The 18510-nt window shown below is 50.7% G+C and overlaps 1 protein-coding gene across 1 annotated transcript in view; it reads right to left on the reverse strand.

Moving 5' to 3' along the window:
- Nucleotides 1–299: 299 nt before the first annotated feature.
- aff2 (AF4/FMR2 family, member 2) overlaps nucleotides 300–18510 on the reverse strand; it is a gene marked incomplete at its 5' end in the record, with an annotated part of 62581 nt that continues 44370 nt past the window's right edge. Inside the window, 11 exons of the mRNA XM_079557088.1 lie at nucleotides 300–625; nucleotides 6641–6867; nucleotides 6934–6986; nucleotides 7047–7140; nucleotides 9429–9500; nucleotides 10271–10407; nucleotides 11491–11554; nucleotides 11618–11724; nucleotides 13158–13398; nucleotides 15159–15247; nucleotides 16929–17738. Of these exons, the coding sequence (XP_079413214.1) occupies nucleotides 504–625; nucleotides 6641–6867; nucleotides 6934–6986; nucleotides 7047–7140; nucleotides 9429–9500; nucleotides 10271–10407; nucleotides 11491–11554; nucleotides 11618–11724; nucleotides 13158–13398; nucleotides 15159–15247; nucleotides 16929–17738 (2016 nt within the window). The 3' untranslated portion in view covers nucleotides 300–503. The remainder of the gene's footprint in view (nucleotides 626–6640; nucleotides 6868–6933; nucleotides 6987–7046; nucleotides 7141–9428; nucleotides 9501–10270; nucleotides 10408–11490; nucleotides 11555–11617; nucleotides 11725–13157; nucleotides 13399–15158; nucleotides 15248–16928; nucleotides 17739–18510) is intronic.

An 18510-nucleotide genomic window follows, 5' to 3' on the forward strand; every position in this document is an offset into this window, starting at 1 on the left:
CCCATGACCTCCTGGACACGCTCCTCCACAGTCAGGCCTGGTTGGTGCGACGCGGAGCTGGAATAAAGCAGTTTTTGGAGAATATTTGAAATCTCAGGACGGCTGTTTCTGTCACACTGTGCGTTTGTGGCAGGGCTGATGGGAATTGTAGTCCTTTCTCTCTTTGTAGTTCGACTGTTGGTCTTTAGCTCCATCGAGTCCTTGTAGTCCTCACAGCGGAGCGGAGGTTTTGTGCTGGGAGTTGTAGTTTTTCCATTTGTAGCCCGAGACTTTTCCTTCTCGATGATTGGTTTGTTTCTCCGATACTTTTTGGCTGAACGTAAATGGCTCCTGGGGTTTGTGGTGTCCTCACTTTTGTAGTCCCAGCTTTGACATGCTTCACATTTGTCGCAAAATTTGGCACAAGTTCCGGCTTTAAAACAGTTTTGGATTTTGAGTCGAGTGCTCGGGCGGTGATGGGAAGTCTTTTCCTCCTCAAGTTTAAAGTTCTAGATGTTTGTGGCTCAGATCAGGTCAGCGTCCAGTCGAATCCAGTGCAGGCCCTGTCGGACGTATCGCACCAAGGCGCTCATGCTGCTCTGCTGGGTCAGAGGCTCCAGCGCCGAGTCCAGCTGCTCCAAGAACTCTGTGGGACGAGAGGAAACAGGTCAGACGAGACCAAGAACTAACGAGTCCAGCTCCTCCAAGAACTCTGTGGAACGAGACGAAAACAGGTCAGAGCGAGACCAAGAACTAACGAGTCCAGCTCCTCCAAGAACTCTGTGGGACGAGACAAAACAGGTGAGACGAGACCAAGAACTAACGAGTCCAGCTCCTCCAAGAACTCTGTGGGACGAGACAAAACAGGTCAGAGCCAGACCAAGAACTAACGAGTCCGGCTCCTCCAAGAACTCTGTGGGACGAGACGGAAACAAGTCAGAGCGAGACCAAGAACTAACGAGTCCGGCTCCTCCAAGAACTCTGTGGAACGAGACGGAAACAGGTCAGAGCGAGACCAAGAACTAACGAGTCCAGCTCCTCCAAGAACTCTGTGGAACGAGACGGAAACAGGTCAGAGCGAGACCAAGAACTAACGAGTCCGGCTCCTCCAAGAACTCTGTGGGACGAGAGGAAAACAGGTGAGACAAGACCAAGAACTAACGAGTCCAGCTCCTCCAAGAACTCTGTGGGACGAGACAAAACAGGTCAGAGCGAGACCAAGAACTAACGAGTCCAGCTGCTCCAAGAACTCTGTGGAACGAGACAAAACAGGTCAGAGCGAGACCAAGAACTAACGAGTCCAGCTCCTCCAAGAACTCTGTGGGACGAGACGGAAACAGGTCAGAGCGAGACCAAGAACTAACGAGTCCAGCTGCTCCAAGAACTCTGTGGGAAGAGAGGAAACAGGTCAGAGCGAGACCAAGAACTAACGAGTCCAGCTCCTCCAAGAACTCTGTGGGACGAGACGGAAACAGGTCAGAGCGAGACCAAGAACTAACGAGTCCAGCTCCTCCAAGAACTCTGTGGAACGAGAGGAAACAGGTCAGAGCGAGACCAAGAACTAACGAGTCCAGCTCCTCCAAGAACTCTGTGGGACGAGACAAAACAGGTCAGAGCGAGACCAAGAACTAACGAGTCCAGCTCCTCCAAGAACTCTGTGGGACGAGACGAAAACAGGTCAGAGCGAGACCAAGAACTAACGAGTCCAGCTGCTCCAAGAACTCTGTGGGACGAGAGGAAACAGGTCAGAGCGAGACCAAGAACTAACGAGTCCAGCTCCTCCAAGAACTCTGTGGGACGAGACAAAACAGGTGAGACGAGACCAAGAACTAACGAGTCCAGCTCCTCCAAGAACTCTGTGGAACGAGACAAAACAGGTCAGAGCGAGACCAAGAACTAACGAGTCCGGCTCCTCCAAGAACTCTGTGGAACGAGACGGAAACAGGTCAGAGCGAGACCAAGAACTAACGAGTCCAGCTCCTCCAAGAACTCTGTGGGACGAGAGGAAAACAGGTCAGAGCCAGACGAGACCAAGAACTAACGAGTCCAGCTCCTCCAAGAACTCTGTGGAACGAGACGAAACAGGTCAGAGCGAGACCAAGAACTAACGAGTCCAGCTCCTCCAAGAACTCTGTGGGACGAGACAAAACAGGTCAGAGCGAGACCAAGAACTAACGAGTCCAGCTCCTCCAAGAACTCTGTGGGACGAGACAAAACAGGTCAGAGCGAGACCAAGAACTAACGAGTCCAGCTCCTCCAAGAACTCTGTGGAACGAGACGGAAACAGGTCAGAGCGAGACCAAGAACTAACGAGTCCGGCTCCTCCAAGAACTCTGTGGGACGAGACGGAAACAGGTGAGACGAGACCAAGAACTAACGAGTCCAGCTCCTCCAAGAACTCTGTGGGACGAGACAAAACAGGTCAGAGCGAGACCAAGAACTAACGAGTCCGGCTCCTCCAAGAACTCTGTGGGACAAGACAAAACAGGTCAGAGCGAGACCAAGAACTAACGAGTCCGGCTCCTCCAAGAACTCTGTGGGACGAGACAAAACAGGTCAGAGCGAGACCAAGAACTAACGAGTCCAGCTCCTCCAAGAACTCTGTGGGACGAGACGGAAACAGGTCAGAGCGAGACCAAGAACTAACGAGTCCAGCTCCTCCAAGAACTCTGTGGGACGAGACAAAACAGGTCAGACGAGACCAAGAACTAACGAGTCCAGCTCCTCCAAGAACTCTGTGGGACGAGACAAAACAGGTCAGAGCGAGACCAAGAACTAACGAGTCCGGCTCCTCCAAGAACTCTGTGGAACGAGACAAAACAGGTGAGACGAGACCAAGAACTAACGAGTCCGGCTCCTCCAAGAACTCTGTGGAACGAGACAAAACAGGTGAGACGAGACCAAGAACTAACGAGTCCAGCTCCTCCAAGAACTCTGTGGGACGAGACAAAACAGGTCAGAGCGAGACCAAGAACTAACGAGTCCGGCTCCTCCAAGAACTCTGTGGGACGAGACAAAACAGGTCAGAGCGAGACCAAGAACTAACGAGTCCAGCTCCTCCAAGAACTCTGTGGGACGAGACGGAAACAGGTCAGAGCGAGACCAAGAACTAACGAGTCCAGCTCCTCCAAGAACTCTGTGGGACGAGACAAAACAGGTCAGAGCGAGACCAAGAACTAACGAGTCCAGCTCCTCCAAGAACTCTGTGGGACGAGACAAAACAGGTCAGAGCGAGACCAAGAACTAACGAGTCCAGCTCCTCCAAGAACTCTGTGGAACGAGACAAAACAGGTGAGACGAGACCAAGAACTAACGAGTCCAGCTCCTCCAAGAACTCTGTGGAACGAGACAGAAACAAGTCAGAGCGAGACCAAGAACTAACGAGTCCAGCTCCTCCAAGAACTCTGTGGAACGAGACAGAAACAAGTCAGAGCGAGACCAAGAACTAACGAGTCCAGCTCCTCCAAGAACTCTGTGGAACGAGAGGAAACAGGTCAGAGCGAGACCAAGAACTAACGAGTCCAGCTCCTCCAAGAACTCTGTGGAACGAGACAGAAACAAGTCAGAGCGAGACCAAGAACTAACGAGTCCAGCTCCTCCAAGAACTCTGTGGGACGAGACGAAACAGGTCAGACGAGACCAAGAACTAACGAGTCCAGCTGCTCCAAGAACTCTGTGGGACGAGACGAAACAGGTGAGACGAGACCAAGAACTAACGAGTCCAGCTCCTCCAAGAACTCTGTGGAACGAGACAGAAACAAGTCAGAGCGAGACCAAGAACTAACGAGTCCAGCTCCTCCAAGAACTCTGTGGGACGAGACGAAACAGGTCAGACGAGACCAAGAACTAACGAGTCCAGCTGCTCCAAGAACTCTGTGGGACGAGACGAAACAGGTCAGAGCGAGACCAAGAACTAACGAGTCCAGCTGCTCCAAGAACTCTGTGGAACGAGACAGAAACAAGTCAGAGCGAGACCAAGAACTAACGAGTCCAGCTGCTCCAAGAACTCTGTGGAACGAGACAGAAACAAGTCAGAGCGAGACCAAGAACTAACGAGTCCAGTGCTCGTAGCTGTACATTCCAGGCTCAGTCCCAGTCTCGGTCTGGTCTCGGTCTGGTCTCGGTCTAGTCTCGGTCTAGTCTCGGTCTAGTCTCGGTCTGGTCTCGGTCTAGTCTCGGTCTGGTCTCAGTCTCGGTCTCGGTCTCGGTCTCGGTCTCGGTCTCGGTCTCGGTCTCGGTCTCGGTCTCGGTCTCGGTCTCGGTCTCAGTCTCGGTCTGGTCTCGGTCTAGTCTCGGTCTCGGTCTCAGTCTCGGTCTGGTCTCGGTCTGGTCTCGGTCTAGTCTCGGTCCTGTACCCGGTCGTACCTGCACAGTCCAGGCTCAGCCGCTCGGCGCTCTCCCAGTGCTCGTAGCTGCGCAGGATGTGGTTCAGTCCCAGTCTCGGTCTCGGTCTTGGTCTCGGTCTGGTCTAGTCTCGGTCCTGTAGACCGGGTAAGACCGGGTGGTCTCACCTGTACAGTCCAGGCTCAGCCGCTCGGCGCTCTCCCAGTGCTCGTAGCTGTACAGTCTCAGTCTCGGTCTCGGTCTCGGTGTAGTCTCGGTCTGGTCTCGGTCTAGTCTCGGTCTCGGTCTCGGTCTGGTCTCGTCTCGGTCTCGTCTCGGTCCTGTACCCGGTCGTACCTGTACAGTCCAGGCTCAGCCGCTCGGCGCTCTCCCAGTGCTCGTAGCTGTACAGTCTCGGTCTCGGTGTCGGTGTCGGTCTCGGTCTAGTCTCGGTCTGGTCTCGGTCTCGGTCTAGTCTCGGTCTGGTCTCGGTCTCACCTGTACAGTCCAGGCTCAGCCGCTCGGCGCTCTCCCAGTGCTCGTAGCTGTACAGTCTCGGTCTGGTCTCGGTCTCGGTCTCGGTCTAGTCTCGGTCTGGTCTCGGTCTCGGTCTAGTCTCGGTCTGGTCTCGGTCTCACCTGTACAGTCCAGGCTCAGCCGCTCGGCGCTCTCCCAGTGCTCGTAGCTGTACAGTCTCGGTCTCGGTCTCGGTCTAGTCTCGGTCTGGTCTCGGTCTGGTCTCGGTCTAGTCTCGGTCTCGGTCTCGGTCTAGTCTCGGTCTGGTCTCGGTCTAGTCTCGGTCTCGGTCTCACCTGTACAGTCCAGGCTCAGCCGCTCGGCGCTCTCCCAGTGCTCGTAGCTGTACAGTCTCGGTCTCGGTCTCGGTCTGGTCTCGGTCTGGTCTCGGTCTGGTCTCGGTCTGGTCTCGGTCTAGTCTCGGTCTAGTCTCGGTCTAGTCTCGGTCTCGGTCTTGGTCTCGGTCTAGGTCTCGGTCTGGTCTCGGTCTAGTCTCGGTCTCGGTCTCGGTCTAGGTCTCGGTCTAGTCTCGGTCTGGTCTCGGTCTTGGTCTCGGTCTAGGTCTCGGTCTAGTCTCGGTCTGGTCTCGGTCTGGTCTCGGTCTAGTCTCGGTCTAGTCTCGGTCTAGTCTCGGTCTCGGTCTTGGTCTCGGTCTGGTCTCGGTCTGGTCTCGGTCTGGTCTCGGTCTAGTCTCGGTCTAGTCTCGGTCTAGTCTCGGTCTCGGTCTTGGTCTCGGTCTAGGTCTCGGTCTGGTCTCGGTCTAGTCTCGGTCTCGGTCTCACCTGTACAGTCCAGGCTCAGCCGCTCGGCGCTCTCCCAGTGCTCGTAGCTGTACAGTCTCGGTCTCGGTCTCGGTCTGGTCTCGGTCTCGGTCTCGGTCTGGTCTCGGTCTAGTCTCGGTCTGGTCTCGGTCTAGTCTCGGTCTAGTCTCGGTCTGGTCTCGGTCTAGTCTCGGTCTGGTCTCGGTCTAGTCTCGGTCTTGGTCTCACCTGTACAGTCCAGGCTCAGCCGCTCGGCGCTCTCCCAGTGCTCGTAGCTGTACAGTCTCAGTCTCGGTCTCGGTCTGGTCTCGGTCAGGTCTCGGTCTGGTCTCGGTCTAGTCTCGGTCTAGTCTCGGTCTGGTCTCGGTCTAGTCTCGGTCTCGGTCTTGGTCTCACCTGTACAGTCCAGGCTCAGCCGCTCGGCGCTCTCCCAGTGCTCGTAGCTGTACAGTCTCAGTCTCGGTCTCGGTGTAGTCTCGGTCTGGTCTCGGTCTTGGTCTCGGTCTGGTCTAGTCTCGGTCCTGTAGACCGGGTAAGACCGGGTGGTCTTACCTGTACAGTCCAGGCTCAGCCGCTCGGCGCTCTCCCAGTGCTCGTAGCTGTACAGTCTCGGTCTCGGTCTCGGTCTCGGTCCAGTCTCGGTCTCGGTCTGGTCTCGGTCTCGGTCTCGGTCTCGGTCTGGTCTCGGTCTCGGTCTCGGTCTCGGTCTGGTCTCGGTCTGGTCTCGGTCTGGTCTCGGTCTAGTCTCGGTCTCGGTCTCACCTGTGCAGTCCAGGCTCAGCCGCTCGGCGCTCTCCCAGTGCTCGTAGCTGTACAGTCCAGGCTCAGTCCCAGTCTCAGTCTCGGTCTCGGTCTCGGTCTCGGTCTAGTCTCGGTCTAGTCTCGGTCTCGGTCTCACCTGTGCAGTCCAGGCTCAGCCGCTCGGCGCTCTCCCAGTGCTCGTAGCTGTACAGTCTCGGTCTCGGTCTAGTCTCGGTCTCGGTCTCGGTCTCGGTCTGGTCTCGGTGTAGTCTCGGTCTGGTCTCGGTCTGGTCTCGGTCTAGTCTCGGTCTCGGTCTCACCTGTACAGTCCAGGCTCAGCCGCTCGGCGCTCTCCCAGTGCTCGTAGCTGCGCAGGATGTGGTTGGTGATGCTCACGTGACTCGACGCCATGTGGTGGATTTTCTGTGGGATCGACACGCTCCCCGATGCCCCGCCCCCTGGCCCCAACGCCCCGCCCCCTGGCCCCGCCCCTGAGCCTCCCATGGGGGAGGGGCTGAGGGCGAGGGGAGAAGGCGCTCCGTTGACCCTGAAACACCACAGAGGCGTGAGTACACATGAGCGGCGGCTGGAACCCTGTGGGACGGGGACTCACTTCCCGTTGGTCCTCCAGGGAGACGGAGCCTGCTGAGAACCCTTGGCTGAGCTCTGGGGAACAAAGACGCGTAATAAATATCAATCTCTCTGGAATCACTAGCATTGGTTTACCTTGAAGTACTCCATGAGTGAGCGCGAGTATTTCACGGCGTGGTCCTTCTTGAGCTGAAACATCCGCAGATACAGCAGCGACAGGCAGCGGTTACTGCGGAGACAAAACTTCACTTTTTATTCATAAACTTCAAACAGGAGAAAAGTCACATTCACCCAGAGCTTTGAGGAACAGCTTGAAAAGAAATGAAACTACACTGGAACTTTGGAAGAAAAAGCTTTAGACTTTCTGAGTTAATAAATCAAAAACAACTATCACCATGTTCCCTGTCGTCATTTACACACATCTAAATACAGAACCTCTGAAATAATAACTGTAACTAATATATCAACTCAATAAGACCAATACTTTTAATATTGTTCACTTCAAGACTGGAAAGTTTGGAGTGTATGAGCGACTGTGAGGGCTCATGTCTGATCCTTCAGGGAAAACCAGCCCTGGAGTTTCATACACGCCATCTTCCTTCACTCATCCGTACTCCCAGAAGGAATATACATATATATATGTATATGTATATATATAGACTATATGCTATATTTGGATTATAGCGTCATCACGGGGAACCTTCGCAGGACACGTGGATGTATTAGTGAATAAATACCCGCGGGAAAGACTGAGCTGCTTCATCCGGGTTATCTCCGCCTCACTCACGGAAACATCATCATAAAATAAACTTCATACATGAAAACTAAAATGTAACGGGAGGAAACTCGATAAAAATCTCCAGATGAAAAATAAATACTTTCACCCGCCGTGTTAAACATGATTATTCAGGGGTTGTATTTACCTTTAGACTTATATTCTAGACGCTTCTTTGTATTTTCCTCCATTCGAGCAGATTTTGTGGAGATGTGAGATCGTTTCAAACAATGACAGAAGCAGCTGGATTTATTTTGGAGAATGATCTTAAACATGTTTATGTTTTGGCTTAACTGTGTGAATAAACAAGTGTGACAGTAAAATATTTAAATATTTAAATAAAATAGCAACATCTGCAAGAGAAAAGAAACTAAATAAGTGTCTGAGCCGCAAACCCTAACCCAGGGTAGACGGTACCAGAGGGTCAGTACCTAACCCTAACCCAGGGTAGACAGTAAGAGGGTCAGTACCTAACCCTAACCCAGGGCAGACAGTAAGAGGGTCAGTACCTAACCCTAACCCAGGGTAGACAGTAAGAGGGTCAGTACCTAACCCTAACCCAGGGTAGACAGTACCAGAGGTTCAGTACCTAACCCTAACCCAGGGTAGACAGTACCAGAGGGTCAGTACCTAACCCTAACCCAGAGTAGACAGTACCAGAGGGTCAGTACCTAACCCTAACCCAGGGTAGACAGTACCAGAGGGTCAGTACCTAACCCTAACCCAGGGTAGACAGTACCAGAGGGTCAGTACCTAACCCTAACCCAGGGTAGACGGTACCAGAGGGTCAGTACCTAACCCTAACCCAGGGTAGACAGTACCAGAGGGTCAGTACCTAACGCTAACCCAGGGTAGACAGTACCAGAGGGTCAGTACCTAACCCTAACCCAGGGGAGACAGTACCAGAGGGTCAGTACCTAACCCTAACCCAGGGTAGACAGTACCAGAGGGTCAGTACCTAACCCTAACCCAGGGTAGACGGTACCAGAGGGTCAGTACCTAACCCTAACCCAGGGGAGACAGTACCAGAGGGTCAGCACCTAACCCTAACCCAGGGGAGACAGTACCAGAGGGTCAGTACCTAACCCTAACCCAGGGCAGACAGTACCAGAGGGTCAGTACCTAACCCTAACCCAGGGGAGACAGTACCAGAGGGTCAGTACCTAACCCTAACCCAGGGTAGACGGTACCAGAGGGTCAGTACCTAACCCTAACCCAGGGTAGACAGTACCTGAGGGGATGGGTCAGTACCTAACCCTAACCCAGGGCAGACAGTACCAGAGGGTTTGGGTCAGTACCTAACCCTAACCCAGGGCAGACAGTACCAGAGGGTATGGGTCAGTACCTAACCCTAACCCAGGGCAGACAGTACCTGAGGGGATGGGTCAGTACCTAACCCTAACCCAGGGTAGACGGTACCAGAGGGTCAGTACCTAACCCTAACCCAGGGTAGACAGTACCTGAGGGGATGGGTCAGTACCTAACCCTAACCCAGGGCAGACAGTACCAGAGGGTTTGGGTCAGTACCTAACCCTAACCCTAACCCAGGGCAGACAGTAACAGAGGGGATGGGTCAGTACCTAACCCTAACCCAGGGCAGACAGTACCAGAGGGTATGGGTCAGTACCTAACCCTAACCCAGGGCAGACAGTACCTGAGGGGATGGGTCAGTACCTAACCCTAACCCAGGGTAGACGGTACCAGAGGGTCAGTACCTAACCCTAACCCAGGGCAGACAGTACCAGAGCACGGACAGCTTCTTCTCGTTGGTGGACGAGGAGCTGCTGCTGAAGTTCTTCAGCCTCATGGCGTATCTGTGAACAACAGGCACAGGCTTCAGTCCAGGAACATGTTTACTCATCATTTCACTCAGTGATGATTCATATTAGACAAAAGGGAAATTATAGTAAAATATGCTTTATATATACAGTATGTTTTGATCAACTCCTTAAAACGGAATAAAAAGTAAAAGAAGGGACTAAAAACATGTGAACTTCAGTGACACTGGAAGAGCCTCTTATCATTTACATTCACTGCAAAAACAACAGGTTTGTTCATGTGGAAGAACAAACATGACTAAATAAGTTTAATACAATCATACACATTCATTTTTGATATGAATTCACAAAATTTACATCAAAGTTTATTTCTATAGCACTTTACAACAACACACTGAGAGACCAAAGTGCTTCACATAAAAACACTGTAATCGCTGTAGGTTTGGCCTTTGTGTCCAATGATTCCATCAAACACAGTAAAAACATGTGTAAAACATCAGTAATCAAAACAGAAAGTACAAATCTGTTTAAATAAGTAATATAATATAATGGAAAATAAGTGTGGCTTCAAAAACACAAAACTTGCGCCTGAATTCAGTGCCCGTACGATCAGACTATGGGGACAAAACATCCTCCTTGTTGTGAGTCAGTGTGTTTTAAACTGCACAGCACCCCCTGCTGTTCGTCTGCAGGTCTGCATTACTCGGCTAAATTAACCAAACGCACGGACATGTAGTGGAGTAGGAAGTATCATGTTTATCTTTCAAATGGAGCAAAAGTAATAATATAAAATAATAATATGTCACCGTATGAGCTCCACGGTCTCCGAGTACATGGTGTACGGGGACTTGGCCTCCAGAGGGTCTCGCTCCATCGCAGTTCCACACTCGATAAAGGAGAGGGCGCCGTCCGCGTAGTTCACTGCTTTCCCAAACTTATCCAGCTGCAACACGCCATAGAAGAAGAAAACCGATCTTAGGACGTCTCCAAACCGTCTGTCAGAGCAGAGCTGTCAGAACAGTCTCCCCGAGTCTCCCCGAGTCTCCCCGAGTCTCCCCGAGTCTCCCCGAGTCTCCCCGAGTCTCCCCGAGTCCACCAGAGTCTACCCGAGTCTACCAGAGTCTACCCGAGTCTACCAGAGTCCACCCGAGTCTACCAGAGTCTACCCGAGTCTCCCCGAGTCTCCCCGAGTCCACCAGAGTCTACCAGAGTCCACCAGAGTCCACCAGAGTCCACCAGAGTCTACCAGAGTCCACCCGAGTCCACCAGAGTCCACCAGAGTCTACCAGAGTCCACCCGAGTCCACCAGAGTCCACCAGAGTCTACCAGAGTCTACCAGAGTCTACCAGAGTCTCCCCGAGTCCCCCCGAGTCTACCCGAGTCCACCAGAGTCTACCCGAGTCTACCCGAGTCCACCAGAGTCTACCCGAGTCTCCCCGAGTCTCCCCGAGTCTACCAGAGTCTCCCCGAGTCCACCCGAGTCTCCCCGAGTCTCCCCGAGTCTCCCCGAGTCTACCAGAGTCTCTCCGAGTCTCCCCGAGTCCACCCGAGTCTCCCCGAGTCTGCCCGAGTCTCCCCGTGTCTCCCCGAGTCTACCAGAGTCTACCCGAGTCCACCCGAGTCCCCCCGAGTCTGCCCGAGTCCCCCCGAGTCTCCCCGAGTCTCCCCGAGTCTACCAGAGTCTACCCGAGTCCACCAGAGTCTCCCCGAGTCTCCCCGTGTCTCCCCGAGTCTCCCCGAGTCTCCCCGAGTCTCCCCGAGTCTCCCCGAGTCTCCCCGTGTCTCCCCGTGTCTCCCCGAGTCTACCAGAGTCTACCCGAGTCCACCAGAGTCTCCCCGAGTCTCCCCGAGTCTACCAGAGTCTACCCGAGTCCACCAGAGTCTCCCAGAGTCTCCCCAAGTCTCCCCGAGTCCCCCCGAGTCTCCCCGAGTCTCCCCGAGTCTCCCCGAGTCTACCCGAGTCTCCCCGAGTCTCCCCGAGTCTCCCGAGCTGCCAGGTTTAGCACTAACGGTCCGTCAGCCTCACCAGTTTGTCGGCCTTGTGCTTGAGCCTCTTGGCCTCCTGCATGTAGAAGTCTGCACCGTGGACCCTGAGGACGGAGAACACAGGAGTTTACATCATCTTCACACTGTGGATCATGATGTTTCCTCACGTGTCGCTGAAGCTCAGTCTGGGTCTGGGCGGATCTGGAGCCTCGGTCAAAGTCTCGGAGTCGGACTGAGCTCCTCCGTTCAGACGCTCGGCTCCGGCCACGGCCTCCTTCAAAACAACATGGAGGCGTTCGCAATGAAAGAGAGCGAGACACTGGGACATCCTGGAAATTCAGGATCAGAGCTTCACATCAACGAGAAGCAAAGTACAGAGCGGGAAACTACAGCCAGATGAGCAGAAAGAGACAGTCGTACATCTGATCTCCACGACACTTCGGAATGACAGGACGCCCTAATTAAATATGCACCCGTGATCATAATGTGCCTGTTAGTGCAGTTGTTTAGCAATCGGCAGAGAGCAGGTCTGAACCTGGACTAAACCTGGACTAAACCTGGACTAAACCTGGACTAAACCTGGACTAAGCCTGGACTAAACCTGGACTAACCCTGGACTAAGCCTGGACTAAACCTGGACTAAGCAGGGCTCAGTGTGTGGACCTGAGCAAAAAGGAGAAACACATCACTGCAGTGTTAATTTTGACAACATTTTTTATTTTAGTTTTAGTCTTAGTCTTTTGACTAAAAAGACAATGAAAATGTAATTTAATTTTAGTCAAGATTTAGTCAAAAAAACTTTTCAAATTTTAGTCTAGTTTTAGTCGACTAAATTGCATGTCAATTTAGTCGACTAAAATGAAGACTAATTTAGTCGACTTATATTGATAATATTCATTATCTTCATATTTAATCGTGGTCCTCGACTTCATGGAGCTGCTTCCACATGAATAAAGCACAAACCTGTTCATTTGGCAGAGAATTTAAATGATCTGAGGCTCTTTCAGACGGTCAATAGAAGTTTGGATGATTTTAGTCTCTCCTTTTCATTTAGTCTTATTTCAGTCGACTAAAATATCTGGACATTTTAGTCATAGTTTTAGTCTCATGAGAAAGCTTGAATTTAGTTTTATTCCAATTTTAGTCGGCAAAATATCACTTTGACTAAAATTAAGACTAAATATTTTAGTCGACGAAATTAACGCTGCATCACTGACAGATATTATGTAAATGGTAAATGGTCTCAACTTAAAAACCTACATTAGGCTCTCAAAGCGCTTTACAGCAAGGATCCACTCACCCATTCATGCTCTCATTCATACACCAGTGTACGCAGACACTGGGGCAATGTGGGTGAAGTGTCTTGCCCAAGGACACAACGACAATGTGCACTTTCAGGAGGTGGGATTTGAACCCCTGACCTTCCGCACAATGTGTATAACAGACTGGGCTGAGACCTTGGGTAACTTCCATCTGTCGTCCCCCATGTGCACTCTCATTCATCCTTGACTATTGTACATGTTTTTAGTGGAAGGGGAAACCGAAGAACCCCGGAGGAACAGACACGGGGAGAACATGCAGAAAGGCCACGTTCAGGTGGAGGCCACGTTCAGGTGGGAATCGAACCCGGGACCTTCAAGCACGAGCGCTAACCACTGTGCCACCGAGCTGCCCCTCAACCACATGTGTTAAGTGCATGAGCCTCACCCCTGTGGCAGCGCCCTCCGCTCGCCGGTGCCGGTGGGAGCTGGAGGAGCTGGAGGAGCTGGAGGAGCAGGAGGTGATGGAGGTGATGGAGGTGATGGAGGTGATGGAGGGCGGGGCCGCGGTGGACCCTCCTGCACCGCCCTCACAGGAGTGACCTCTGGGCGGCTCGTCCGACAGCGGAGAGAGCAGCGGAGGCAGGAGCGTCTCATCACGAGGACCAGGCTGCTTCCTGCTCACGGACCTGACACAAGAACAACACGTTTCAGAAACCACGGATAGTTCAGGAGCAGACTGTCGCTGTGTCCTTGGGCAAGACACTTCACCCTCCTTAGTGAATTCGGTGAGATGATTTTGCTGTGTGGCTGCATCAAACACTCGACACACGACCAAAACTGTTTTTATCTGCGTGTGTGGGGTAAAAAACCTTCCTGTGTGAACCAGGCTGAAGACAAAGAGCTGCTTGTAATTGGATTAGTGATTGGGTTTATAGTGCACCCTTTAACCTCTTAACCCCCGTCTTAACCAAGTGCATTTTCTCCATTTGAGCATTACAGCGACTAGCTCGTAAGCCAAGACCTTCAAAAGGAATCTTCTTCCTCACAAAGACGTTTGAATAAGCCGTAATGAAGCGAGTCTGAAACCGGAGTAAACCGGAGTCTTCCTCTGAAAGTCCTCCTCTCCTCAGTGAGTGTCTCCTTGTGCTGCTGAACAGTTCGTGTTTCTCTGGAGGTTCGGACGCTTCAGAAGATGCTGAGTTCACAAAAACAGCCCCGGCTTTGACATTAGAAAATAATAATGACGATTCCGGTGCTCAGGGATAATGAGCTCCTGCAGCAGAACGGAGAGAGGAGGTTATAGAGCTGAAGGTTTGAACCAACAATACCGGTCGTTTTACTTTCTACCACCAGAGGGAGAGAAGAGCACGAAAAGAAACTATTGTACTAGGGGAAAGGCAGGAGATCTCTGTCCTTCCTCACTCTCCACTCCAGAGGACACCACATGACCTCAAACTTTAGTCAGGATCTGAACTGGAACGGGTCGTGCAGAGATTCCTCCGGGCGCTGCATCATCAGCCATTTTTCACTGGCCTCAGTGTTCGGCCCCTCAGAGACTTGGTGCCTGTGCTATGAGCCAATAGGAAGCACTGACTGTTCTCGAAGAACCTGTTTGTGTTCTGACCAGCTCTAACACCTCAACACAATAATATCATTACAGAACACATCATCACGCTGCAGTCTCAGCATGAGCCTCTCTGGCCGACGCTATAGAAGAGCTCCAATTAAAAACAAGAAGAGAAACAGATTGAAGAACTCCTCCCAGTTTCAGCGGATCTCCTGAACCAAAGAGCTGTGAGTATATAAAACCCATATATAACCCATATAAAACCCATATATAACCCCTAGAGTGCTTTGTGTTGAACTGTTTAATGTGGCAACCTGTGAGGCCAAGACCAACTTCCTTCTGGACAAATAAAAGAAATCTTGTATCTTGAATAGAATACTAAAGCAAGAACACAAAGTAGTAGTAGAAGTTCATACTAAAGTATCAGTAGAAATACATACATAAGTATCGGTAGAAGTACATACATAAGTAGTAGTAGAAGTACCTACAAGGCAAGGCAACTTTATTTATACCGCGCATTTCGTACACAAGGCAACTCAATGCGCATACATAAGTATCAGTAGTAGTAGAAGTACAAACATAAGTATCAGTAGTAGTAGAAGTACATACACAAGTATCAGTAGTAGTAGAAGTACATACATAAGTATCAGTAGAAGTAGCAGTACATGCATCAGTAGTAGTAGCAGTACATACATCAGTTGTAGTAGTAGTAGCAGTACATGCATCAGTAGTAGTAGAAGTACATATATAAGCATCAGTAGTAGTAGAAGTACATGAATCAGTAGTAGTAGCAGTACACACATCAGTAGTAGTAGAAGTACATACATAAGTATCAGTAGTAGTAGCAGTACACACATCAGTAGTAGTAGCAGTACTCACTCGTTCCGGTGGGAGTGTATGGGGGAGATACAGGGCGGCAGCTCTTTCTCCAGTCTGAGCTTCTTGCTGTTTATTTCACAGTGATCCGACTGCAAACAGGAAACATGGAAACAATCATCATGTATCTGAATATTACAGTCACCGCGGCTGAAGGATTCATGAGTCCAGACCATCAACACTTCATGTTCAGCAGAGGGAAGACGAAGTCTCGCTGTAGCTGCAGCGCCTTTTTTCAAAATGTCTTATAATCGACTTGAAAATGTGTCAGTGCTTTCTCAAGATTTAGACATTTTGAAAAAGTAGGCAAGATTTCCATCAGTTAATCCAGCTCTTATTGTTTCAAACATTTTCCTGTCCTTAATAAACGTCTTCATCTCATCACTCACTGTAGAAAACGTTTAACGCATCCACAGAAACACACATTTCCTCCTGCCCTTTCACACTGTGTCATGAAACCAAAAAGCACGTGGCTGATCACCATAATGAAACATAGATCTGACTGAATCCTGGTCTTTAAACAGTTTCACTCAAGTCAATAATAAACATAATGTTTCAGTGAGTCATTGAGAGTCATGAGCCTCAAGTCATGAGAACTCCCTCCACAGAGACAACATGCTCCTGGAGAACATCAGGTCCACACGGGACAGGGGGGGGGGGTTGGGAATCCAGCCAATGGGGAGACTCCAGGACTTTCAGCCGTTTGTGCTTCTGCCAATCAAGCACTGAGGCCATTTCAACAGTTTGACCAGTTTATGGAATATAAACGTTTATGCAACATTAACAACTTATGCAAATTAACCACTTTATGGGATTTAACCAGTTAATGCATTTTAAAGTGTTTATGCAATTTACATAATTTATGCGAATTATCCCATTCATGCATTTTACCACTTTATGCAGTTTATGCAGTTTATGCAACATGACATTTGATGCATTTTACCAGTTTATGCAAATTTGATTATGCAATTTGAAGAGTTTATGCAATTTCTGCATTCGCTTCCCGCATTTCCTCAGTCAATCGCAATGGCGCGGCCATTGCATTTCTAGTTTATTTTGTCTGTGTCGTCTTGTTTATCATTGTTTTTTTTACTACATTACGACATATTGTCTTTTGTTCATGTCTGTTGTGCTTGTGCCCTGGGACGACAGAGGAACATCAGCCATGGTGGAAACTCCGGCATATTTACATGTGGACTTTGAGGACTCATGTTGATTCATGTGCACCGTCCCATTTTAGATAAATAAATAAAGTCGAGTCTCAAGTCACAAACATCAAGTCCTAAGTCTAGACTGTTTTAGTCTCCCACCTCTGACCTACAGCGTGTTTTCATTCATGACTTAAGTTCAAATACTGTTTGTGGATAAATCTATAATATTAAAGCCGTACCTTGTGCCTCCTCTTGCTCTTGTGTTTCTGGTTTAGTTCAGTTCTGGTTTGTGGATAAATCTATAATATTAAAGCCGTACCTTGTGCCTCCTCTTGCTCTTGTGTTTCTGGTTTAGTTCAGTTACTGTTTGTGGATGAATCTATAATATTAAAGCCGTACCTTGTGCCTCCTCTTGCTCTTGTGTTTCTGGTTTAGTTCTGGTTTGTGGATGAATCTATAATAATAAAGCCGTACCTTGTGCTTCCTCTTGCTCTTGTGTGTCTGGTTTAGTTCAGTTTGTGGATGAATCTATAATATTAAAGCCGTACCTTGTGCTTCCTCTTGCTCTTGTGTTTCTGGTTTAGTTCAGTTTGTGGATAAATCTATAATATTAAAGCCGTACCTTGTGCCTCCTCTTGCTCTTGTGTTTCTGGTTGGTGCCGTTGGTTCGTCGGCGGCTGCTTTTGGACTTGTCTCCTCTCGTCCTGCTTGGCTCCGCCCTGTTTTCCACTCTCTCCTCTTCTTCTCCTTCGCTCTCCACCTTCACAAAGCTCCGGGCGTTTGGCTCTCCCGCCCAGTCGTCCGGTCTGGAGCCGTTCTGGAGCCTGTCGGCCGGGGCTCTGCTCAGCAAGCTCAGCTCGATCTTCACCCACAGACTCCGGGTTTCCTCCCTGTGAGGAGAGGGCGCCGCGTCGTTCGCCAGGGACGCCGGGGAAAAGTGGTTCCTGCCGGCGAACCCCCCCGGGTCGGGCACGGAGATCCCGAACGAGCCGCTGATGCTGGCCACGCCGAGCGGGTGAGTGTGGCCGTTAGCGCTCACGCTGTTAGCGCTGGAGCTAACCATTACGCCGTTAGCGACCACGCCGTTAGCGACCACGCCGTTAGCGACCACGCCGTTAGCGACCACGCCGTTAGCGACCGCGCCGTTAGCGACTGCCCCATTGTCTTTGGCTCGAAGGCCTTTCCCGCCTGAAGCGCTGCTGGAGGTGGAGCTGATGCAGGGGGCGGAGCTGATGCAGGGGGCGGAGCTGATGCAGGGGGCGGAGCTGATGCAGGGGTGGGCACGGGAGGCGGGCGCACAGGGCTGGGGTTTGAGGCCGTGTTCCTCAGAGTCGGACTGACTTTCGGACGACGACGTGGACGACTCGGTCTCGATGAACTCGCGGGATTTGGGCGTGGTCTTGGCGCTCGGGCCGCGGTGTTTCCTCCGCTCCTGGTGAGCAGAAACAGACACAAAAGGGGAGTTAAGTTCAGTGACAGTGAATATAAACAACAATGTTCAGAACCCTGACACTGTCTGTGTTCGGGGGCGGGGCCATGATGTCACAGCGGTGCCGCCTTCACACTGTGATATATAGAGATCATGCCATTGGTCCCACGTCTCCAACAGTCCCGTTGGTCCGACCACGCACGCACTCCAAGAGAAGAGCTATTTCACATGACATTTATTTAAATTTCAAAGTTTAGAAATAAATAATATGAACTTCTTTAACGTTGAAATAATCCATATATTTTTATGATAATTATTAATACATTTAAACAGTTTATTAACTCCGAGCACATCCCCGCTGTTTATGGTCTGACTAAAGAGATGTTGGACTAATGGCTCGACCCCCAGATCACCCTCTTAAAGGAACAGGCCACCGTTTTCCATACTGAGATATGTTCTTACCTGAGCTTTGACGAGTTCTTTAGGACCTGTCTGGTCTTCACCCGCGCAGTAATCTTCACTTTACTGCGCGGATTTCGAACTACTCCTGATATTATTACGCCTTACAATATAGTCCCCCCTTTTATCCGCTTAGAAAATCCACATTGTTTAATTGTGTGTAATTATACTTTGTAGTGGAACACTTCACGTAACCATATTTAAATAGGGAAAACGTGGAAGAGCTTGGTAGCTTCTATCTTGACCTGTTTTGGAGCTATAGAGGAGAGAGGGAGAGGCTAAATGCTAACGCTATAGAGGAGAGAGGGAGAGGCTA

Source organism: Gobius niger, assembly GCF_951799975.1.
Source record: "Gobius niger genome assembly, chromosome: 5".
NCBI lineage: Eukaryota > Metazoa > Chordata > Actinopteri > Gobiiformes > Gobiidae > Gobius > Gobius niger.